General features: G+C 44.9%; 1 protein-coding gene across 1 annotated transcript in view; it reads right to left on the reverse strand.

The window, feature by feature from the left end:
• DNAH3 (dynein axonemal heavy chain 3) overlaps positions 1–4610 on the reverse strand; it is a 215466-nt gene extending 210856 nt beyond the window's left edge. Inside the window, 1 exon segment of the mRNA XM_017850181.1 lies at positions 3855–4610. Coding sequence (XP_017705670.1) covers positions 3855–3875 — 21 coding nt within the window. The 5' untranslated portion in view covers positions 3876–4610.
• Positions 4611–10189: the final 5579 nt, after the last annotated feature.

The following is a 10189-nucleotide window of genomic DNA, read 5'->3' on the forward strand; positions in this document are numbered from 1 at the left end:
GATTGCACTCTGAGATGTATTGAAGTGTATATACATTAAAAAGTGACTAAATCTAATTAGCATATGCATTACCTTGTATGGTTATTATCTTTGCAGTGAGAATACATCCACTCTCACAGCATTGTTCAAGAACAAAATATATTGTTAATTAGTCACCATGCTGTACAACAGATCTCTTGAACTTATTCCACCTAACTGAAATTTTATATCCTGTGACCATCTCCCCAACCCTTCCACTCCTGTTTCTCTTTTTTTTTTTTTTTCAAGATGGAGTCTTGCTCTGTCACCCAGGCTGGAGAGCAGTGGCACTATCTCGGCTCAATGCAACCTCTGCCTCCCGGGGTCAAGTGATTCTCCTCCCTCAGCCTCCCAAGTAGCTGGGATTACAGGTGCCTGCCACCACACCCAGCTAATTTTGTATTTTTAGTAGAGATGGGGTTTCACCATGTTGGCCAGGCTGGTCTTGAACTACTGGCCTCAAGTGATATGCCCACCTCAGCCTCCCAAAGTGCTGGGATTACAGGCATGAGCCACCATGCCTGGCCCCTGCCTCATATTTTAACCATTCAGTGTCTCCTCCTCGGATTCCCTTCTACAAGCAAATTTGGATATTTTTCCCCCGTGGAAGAGTCCAAATTCTGAGGACATCCCCAGTACCCTACCCTCAGGTATGATTAAAGGAGGTGACTTTAAAAAAAAATGGACTCTTGTATTTTCTTTTTTTTTTTTTTTTTTCTGAGACTCACTCTGTCACCCAGGCTAGAGTGCAATGGTACAATCTTGGCTCACTGTAACCTCTGCTTCCCGGATTCAAGCAATCCTCCCGTCTCAGCCTCCCAAGAAGCTGGATGGGTGCCCACTACCATGCCTGGCTAATTTTTATATTTTTAGTAGAGATGGGGTTTCACCATATTGGTCAGGCTGGTCTCGAACTCCTGACCTCAGGTGATCCACCCACTTCGACCTCCCAAAGTGCTGGGATTACAGGCGTGAGCCACCCCACCAGGTGGACTCTTGCATTTTCACATGTGCAAAACTCCAAAGAGAAATTCACACAGGCAGTGGCACTGAATTTTCTGTGTATTTAACACACACATAAGCAACTCTTTATGCTTCCTGCAAAAAGGAAAAGTGTTATTTCAACAGTGTGGGTGTTGAGTCCTCCATTCCAACCAGTGGGTGCATACTGTGGAGCGAGCCTCAGGTAAGGGTAAACTTGTGGCTCCCATGGTCACTCTCAAATCCCAAGTGCCCCTCCACCTCTCCTGAGCAGAGATGAAAGTGACTGCATTATTGAATGAGATGACATGTGGTTTTGTCTGAAGACTCAGCCCCTATATGCAAAACAACCACTTCACCTGGGGCTAGTGATGGAGAAACTGCAATTTGTTCCAACACCGGAAGCAAAACTGTTGGCCTGGACTTATCGAGAGGTGCTGCTGTTCAGCACTTTAAAGGTGGTTTGAGGGATTTTCAAGGGCAATTTTGGCTCTCTGTGATTTTTCACCTTAGGCAATGACTTTGGACTTAACTCCTAGATAAGATGAGCCAACATTGTATCAATGTGATTTATTTGGTTGTGCAAATTATGACATGCAAGATCACTGATGAGGGGCGGATGAGGCAGGGGCATATGACTCAGCTATTAGCTGCCCCCCTGCCCCCAACCCCTTACAGATGACTCAAATTAACCATCATTATCTCTCCTCAAGCACCTACCTCATTAAATAATAACAGAAAAACAAGAACTGCAGCAATAATATCTACCATTATTCCAAACTATTACGTGCCAGGTACTGTACAACCTTATGAGATTTTTTTTTATAACCACATTCTAGCTGAAGAAAATGAGGCAGAGAAGATCGGTAACACGTCCCAGCCATGTAATTGGCTGGCTTGCCTTCTAAGTCAGTGACTTATTTATTTATTTATTTATTTATTTATTTATTTATTTATTTTTGAGACCAAGTTTTCGCTGTGTCGCCCAGGCTGGAGTGCAGTGACACGATCTCGGCTCACTGCAACTGCAACCTCCACCCCCTAGGTTCCAGCGATTCTCCTGCCTCAGCTTCCTTACTGCATTATGCAAATTGACACATACGCTGTTCTTGGGATAATGAAGAAAGCAAACCGTGAGCATTTTGCAGAACACAATGGAAAGAAGGAGAACCTCTGTAGAAACAAATTAAACTGAGCTATGTCATAGCCTCGGACTAAAACAAATACACAAAGAGTCATAAGTACGCTGGTAACAGAAAGCATCCCAATCCGTGGATAAGGAACACATGGGGCACACACAACATCAGTAGATCTAGGCATCAATTGCGGAACGGAGCAAAGAGTTTTCTTGGCTATACCTGGCTAAGAACCCTCTGTGGCACCTTCAAGAGGAGATGGAGATTCTCATAAGAACTAGCTGGTCGAGGCAAAATTGTTTGTTAAAAATATGAATGCTTGGCTAGGTGTGGTAGCTTATGTCTATAATCCCAGCACTTTGGGAGGCCGAGGTGGGTGGATCACTTAAGGCCAGGAGTTCGAGATCAGCCTGGCCAACATGGAGAAACCCCATCTCTACCAAAAATACAAAAATTAGCCAGGCGGTGGCGCACACCTGTAGTTCCAGCTACTCAGGAGGCTGAGGCAGGAGAATCACTTGAACCCAGGAAACAGAGGCTTCAGTGAGTGAAGATCGTGCCACTGCACTCCAGCCTGGGTGACAGAGACTGTCTCAAAAAAAAAAAAAAAAAAAAAAAAGAGAGAGAGAGAAAAGAAATTAATGTTTAAATCTTCTCTTTGGTAAATTTCAAGGAGCTTTCACTTCAGAGCATATTGGCTTAGTTATTGTCTTTATAACTAAGTTTTTATAACTTTTTTATTGTCTTTATAACTAAGTTAAATCCACTTTAGTTTTATTAAGTTTCAATTTAAAATGCTCCTCTGGGCACTTCACTGTATGGCAACGTGGTGATTCAACAGAGATACAACAGAGACTCAGGAACTAGATTGGGTAGAACTGTCACTTTGGGCAGCTTATTGCTGATTACACATGTTGTATGCATGTTCTTCATGAAGGCGGTTTCCAAATGCTTGTCTGAGGACCTGCTACACCAGAATCACTCCAGTCTTAGATAAAATCATAGATTCCAGGGCCCCACTCCAAATCTTCTGGATCAGAATCTAGGAGTGGGGGACCAAGACTCTATGTTTTTAAGATGCTCCCCGGAATATTCGGATGTTCAGCCACAGTCCAAAACTGATGGGTGGAATATATGGTCTAATGGACTTGGAAAGGAAGGAAAAGGAAGAACGGGTGTCTATTCCTGAATTTTTCACAGCAAAACTTAAAGATTTCCAAAAGTCTAATTCAGCAAAAATGATATTTCAAAGGAGATAACAAAAAACATGTGATGAATACCCTTGTTCAGTCAAGGGCATCTAACATGCCAATTTGCCTATGATCAAAATATCCCCCTTCTCACATATTCCCAACACATTAAAAATACAGGTAGATCGGCCAGGTGTGGTGGTTCATGCCTGTAATCCCAGCACTCCGGGAGGCTGAGGCGGGCGGATCACCTGAGGTCGAGAGTTTAAGACCAGCCTGACCAACATGGAGAAACCCCGTCTCCACTAAAAATACAAAATTAGCCGGGTGTGGTGGCGCATGCCTGTAATACCAGCTACTCGGGAGGCTGAGGCAGGAGAATCACTCGAACCCGGGAGGCGGAGGTTGCAGTGAGCCAAGATCACGCCATTGCACTCCAGCCTGGGCAACAAAGAACAAAACTCTATCTCAAAAAAAAAAAAAAAAAAAAAATGGGTAAAACAAGAAAAGTCTTAAAATTCACACCTACCTTCTGAGATGAGCAATCCATGTCACCCACGGTGTCCACTCTAATTGTAGCTATTTTTAAAAAATGAACAAAGAGCTCTCAGCTTCTCCAGGGATGTGTCTCTCCTATCCAGTTGCTCTGAAATTCACACTTCTTATAGCATAATGGGGATGACATCAACAATGGAACTTTCCAGATGTTCTGAAAGCTCTGTTCATGCAGCTCCCTCTCTGAGGTCATAGACTTTGGCCCCCTGAGGAGTTCCCTGGTAGAAGAGGAGGGAAAGGGAAGCTAGAGATAAGGGGACATCACTGTGTTTCTGCTGAGCTTTTAGCTCTGGTTCCTACTTCCCCAGCGGTGGCCTCGCTTCCTTTCCCTCAAGTGCTTCTCTCTTGGAAATTTTCCAGAAACACATTGAGTTCACTGCAGAGGAAAGACTGAAGCAGAGTTACATATTAATACAGAGAAGAGGGAGACTCACCCCTCCAAACAACATCCTGGCAGCCTGAACTGTTCTCCCTCCTCCTCCCTGGACTCTAACGCTGGCAGTGCTTGTATGCAGGCACTGGGCACAGTAACCAAGTCTCAGCGTCTGTTGCTAAGGGAAGGAGGGGCCTACATCCAAGACTGGGCATGATCTAGCTCTATGAGCTGGTGTCTCCCTTTGCTGGAGGCCCAGCTGGGCAGCAGGAAGTGTTGGTGACCGAAGGGAACATGGGAGGGTATTTAGCAATGTTCCAGGAATAACAGAGGCAGCAGCAATAAAAGACCTTTGGAGACGTCAAAAAGCACAGAGTATGGTGGTTAATTTCTTGGGATCTACAGTTGGACAGGTCAGACTTCAGATTCTACTCTTCTCATTAATTAGCTGTGTGGTTTGGCAAGTTGCTTAATCTCTCCAAGTGTCCTTTCTGTCTGTAAAATGGCAATTATGTGAGTCCCTACTTCATAGGGTTGCTTTGAAGGGTTAACGGGATAACGTGTACAGAGCGATTTGCATATACTAGAAGGATAACTGATATTTTCCCAGTTTTTCCCCGTTTTAACACTAAATCCTGCATCCTGCAAGCCATCTCAGTCCCGGGCAAACTGGGATAGTTCGATCACCCGATACAGTGGATGCTCTATAAATGTTGTGGCTAACACTAATATTACGATAAACACAGAAATACATGTGCACATACTCAAAAGTAACAATATTAGCTGCCATCCAAATAGTAAAAGCACATGTTCCATGGTCACTGTGAAGTTCTCTCAAAACCAAGTTAGACTTAATGAGTTTTTTGGGGTGCCATGCTTGCATATCTTGTTTTTTTTTTTTTCATTCAATTTCCCCCCAAACACCATGATATTCCTATTTTAAGGATAAGGAATAAAAACTGAGAGATATGGGCCGGGTGTCGCGGCTCATGCCTGTCGTCCCAGCACTCTGGGAGGCTGAGGCAGGTGGATCACTTGAGGTCAGGAGTTCGAGACCAGCCTGACCAACATGGTGAAACCCCATCTCTACTAAAAATACAAAATTAGCCGGGCATGATGGTGCATCTGTAATCCCAGCTACTTGGGAGGCTGAGGCAGAAGAATCACTTGAACCTGGGAGGGAGGTTGCAGTGAGCACAGATCGCACCACTGCACCCCAGCCTGAGCAACAAGAGCGAAACTCCATCTCAAAAAAAAACAAAAAAAAACAAAAAAGAAAAGAAAAACAAACAAAAAAACTGAGAGGTACATAACTTTCCTAAGTCAGCTTGACTCATAAGTAGCACTGACACAATTGAAACCTGTCCTGATGACTCTGAGTCCACTCCTCTTTCCATAAACTACCTGTCCAGAACACAAACACTCCCGAGTTCCTAGGAAGAGCATTGCATAGCACCAAGTACTTCCATTTTCCCCCTTTTCCCACTCCTTCCTCAAAGCTGGGCTTTCCAGCCTTTCAAACTAACCCTGAGCTTCTCCATCTCTTAGATTTGTGCTCTTTATCATAAAGTATACATACAGTTTCAAATAGCATTTGGAATCAATGAGACAGTGAGACGGCTGGAGATTCTGGTTTAGACAGAAATGGGGAGATGACCAGGTCTCCTATACGGGGTGTGAAACCTCATGTCACACCAAAAACAGCAACTGTAATCCAATGTGAAAAATTAGAATGGGGCCGGGCGCAGTGGCTCATGCCTTTAATCCCAGCACTTTGGGATGCCAAGGCAGGTGGATCGCCTGAGGTCAGGAGTCGAGACTAACCTGACCAACACAAAACCCCGTCTCTACTAAAAATACAAAAAATCAGCCGGGCATGGTGGCGGGCACCTGTAATCTCAGCTTCTTGGGATGATGAGGCAGGAGAATTGCATGAACACAGGAGGCGGAGGTTGCAGTGAGCAGAGATCACACCATTGCACTCCAGCCTGGATGACACAGCGAGACTCTGCCAAAAAAAAAAAAAAAAAAAAATTAGAATAGACCTAATGTGGAGCCAATGGACCCTATGGCCCATGTGTGAGTAGGAGACATGCCACCATCTGAAATGTAGTGTGCTTTAAGTCTACTAGTGTTTAAAACTATCAAAACAATAATAATGGCTTCCACTTACTGAGCATATACTATCCCCTGGGACCTCTGCTAAGCACTTAGTAGACATCATGGCTTTGAATCTTCTCAACAACCTAGAATATAAATATCAGTATTATCACAAGTTTCATGATTGAGGAAACTGATACATTAAACTAACTTGATCACAGTCACACAGCTAGGTCAGCAGGAAAGTTTGAACCTGGTTATGAAATTTGTTCCATGGCTTCAACCAAAAACCTACATGTAATCTGAGGAAAGATGAAAAATAAATAAAGTATCTGCCGAAGAGAATGAAAGCGACTTCCCCCAGGCCGCCTCACCTGTACCAGAATAGTTTGTTGTTTGACAACTTCGTGTTGGATAACTTTTAAGAAAGGATATAGGCTTCAAGTTTCTCAATCCTCCATCTTCTTTGTCTTTCTTTCTTTTTTTGGGGGGGATGGAGTCTTGCTCTGTCGCCCAGACTGAAGTGCAGTGGTACGATCTCGGCTCACTGTAACCTCCAATCTCCTGGGTTCAAGTGATTCTCTTGCCTCAGCCTCCCCAGGTGTGTGCCAACACACCCGGCTTATTTTTGTATTTTTAGTAGAGATGGGGTTTTGCCTGGTCTCGAACCCCTGACCTCAAGTGATCTGCCTGCCTTAGCCTCCCAAAGTGCTGGGATTTCAGGTATGAGCCACCATGCCCGGCCTTGTTTCTCAATCTTCTCAACTCCAAATGCACAGGGCTGCCAGACAAAACACAAGGTATCCAGTTAAATTAGAATTTCAAACAAACAACTTTTTAGGTAAAAGAATGTTTTAGGGCCGGGAGCAGTGGTTCACGCCTGTAATCCCAACACTTTGGAAGGCTGAGGCAGGCGGATCATAAGGTCAGGAGTTTGAGACCAGCCTGACCAGCATAATGAAACCCTTTCTCTACTAGAAATACAAAAATTAGCCGGGCGTGGCAGCACACGCCTATACTGGTTGCAGTGAGCTGAGATAGTGCCACACTGCACTCCAGCCTAGGAGACAGAGCAAGACTCTGTCTCAAAAAAAAAAAAAGAAAAAAAAAAGGAATGTTTTAGTGTAAGCATGTCCCATTCAATACATGGGCTGTACTTGTACTAAAAAGTTACCCGTATTTACCTGAAATTCAGATTTAATTGAGTGTCCTGTGTTTTTATTTGCCAAATCTGCCAACATGGGGAGGAGAGGTCAGTGAGGTTCCAAGTTGTCCCCATCTCTTGGTATCAACAGTTTAGGGTCTTAATCTGTCGCTAGAAAGTTTTCACACATTTCTTATTCAGAGGCTGGTGTTCCTGGCAGCTCATTCCTGACACCTAAAATAGTTGTTTAAGCAGAGCAACAGTTTCAATCCTTGGAGGCTACAATAGCAAAGTACCAAAGTCTGGGTGGCTTATAAACAATAGACATTTATTTCTCACTGCTCTGATGGCTGGAAGTTCACGACCAGGGTGCCAGGGTGGTCTGGTTCCAATGAAGACCCCCTTCCATGTTGCCGCTGCCAACTTCTCATTGTATCCTTACATAGTGGAAAGAGGGGAAGAGAGCTCTCTGGGATTTATTTTATATTTTATGTTATGTTATTTATTTTATTTTATTTTAATGAGCCAGGGTCTCACTTTGTTGCCCAGGCTGGAGTGCAGTGATGTAATCTCAGCTCACTGCAGCCTCCACTGCCTGGGCTCAGGAAATCCTCCTGCCTCAGCCTCCCACGTAGCTGGGACTACAGGCGTGTGCCACCATGCCTGGCTAACTTTTGTATTTTTAGTAGAGAAGGGTTTTTGCCATGTTGCCCAGGCTGGTCTCGAACTCCTGGACTCAAGCAATCCATCCACCTCAGCCTCCCAAAGTGTTGGGATTATAAGTGTGAGCCACTGGGATCTCTTTTATAAGGGCACTAATCCCATTTAGGAGGGCTTCACCTTCATGACCTAATCACCTCCCAAAGGCCCCATGCCTAATCCCATCACACCGCGGGTTAGGATTTCAACATCTGGATTTTAAAGGAACAAACATTCAGTCCATTGCAGCAAGTAATCCGGACAGCATGGGAGAGGCTGCACGTGGATTTTTTTTCCCAACCACTGTATGTTCCTTGAGCGCTAAGTCCTGATGCTATGGAGAGATTCTGGGATCCCAGCTCTGGAGGAATACATGATGTGGTGGATGAAGCTGCTACCACACAAAGACAAGCAAAACTGCTGGCCCAGCCAAAACTGCCAGAGGTGGGAGGAATTCGAAGAGTCACAGAGGCGCCCCTAGATGGCGCCCTTAAACAAAAATCCCAGTGGAAACCCCAACTCAGCTTTCCAAAGCAACATCCATTCAGGGAATGATGATTGCAGGGCTTTAATCTAAGGAAACACACACACACCCCACAAAAAACTATCTTTTCCTGGGTGGGGAACCCAGCATTTTGCAGCTGAACAAAGTGCATGACGCCAGACAAGATTGGCGAAAACTTAAGAATTTAGGGACTCTTGTCTGTCCTATCCCCACTATTAGCTCTTCTTTTCTGCTATTGTGGAAGAATTACAGCAGGATTCCGTGGTTTATCATCATCATCATCATCATCATCATCATCACCAATCATCACCCCAAGCTATTTCTCTATCCATTAGCCTGATTATTTCCAGAAACATTAGGTGGTAGATGTAATAATACCAGCAAATATTTTTGAGCCCCTACTCTGTGCCTCAATAGGTGCTAAGTCCTCGACAGCCACTATTGTACCAGTCCTCACTACAACCCCGTGACTGCTTTTTTTTTTTTTTTTGAGACAGGGTCTCACTCTGTTGCCCAGTTAGAGTGCAGTGTCACTGCAAGTTCTACTTCCTGGGTTCAAGTGATTCTTCTGCCTCAGCCTCCCGAGTAGCTGGGATTACAGGTGTGCACCACCACGCCCGGGTAGTTTTTGTATTTTTAGTAGAGATGGGGGGTTTCACCATGTTGGCCAGGCTGGTCTGGAACTCCTGGCCTCAAGTGATCCACCCACCTCACTCCCAAAGTGCCGGGATTACAGGCGTGAGCCACCGCGCCCTGCAGCTTTTTGTTATCTAAAGACTTATTCTCCAAGTTGCTATGGCCACAGGTCGGTTAACACAGGTCCCCGTCTAGAAAGTGGCTGAGAACTGTGCAACAGCAGATCAAGGGTTGGGCTTATCCCTCTCCCTAAATTATGGTTGAAGCCATGACACAGTAAGTTGCCATCATGCTCTACAGCAGTGGTTCTCAACTCGGGATGATGGGACCTCCCAGGGGACATTTGGCAATATTTTGAGACACAACTGGAGGTTGGGGGGGGCAGGGGTCTTGTAACGCCCCAGGGGACATTTGGCAATATTTTGAGACACAGCTGGAGGTTGGGGGTGCGGGGGCCTTGTAACTGGCATCTAATGGGTAGAAGCCAGGATGTTGCTAAACATTCTACAATCCACAGCTCAGAAACACAGAATTATCCCGCCCCAAATGTCAATTGCATAATATTCAGAAACCTTACTCTATGGGGCAGATTTGGGGTCAGGGGACACACGGGTTCCTGCTCCGACTTGGATCCTTGCAAACTGAGGAATTGGGGTTGATTTACCTTGTCTCTCTCAGCCTGGACTTTCTCATGTGTAAAATGGAGATCTAATCCATCTGAAAGGATCTCACTGGCTTATGACATTTGCATTTGAGGAGTCATGGTTAAAAACTTCCAGTCAGGGTGATACTTCATCTCGTGTGTCTTGGTTAAAAACTTCCAGTCAGGGTGATACTTCATCTCGTGTGTCT

This window comes from Rhinopithecus bieti, unplaced genomic scaffold (assembly GCF_001698545.2).
Source record: "Rhinopithecus bieti isolate Rb0 unplaced genomic scaffold, ASM169854v2 scaffold_1918, whole genome shotgun sequence".
Lineage (NCBI taxonomy): Eukaryota > Metazoa > Chordata > Mammalia > Primates > Cercopithecidae > Rhinopithecus > Rhinopithecus bieti.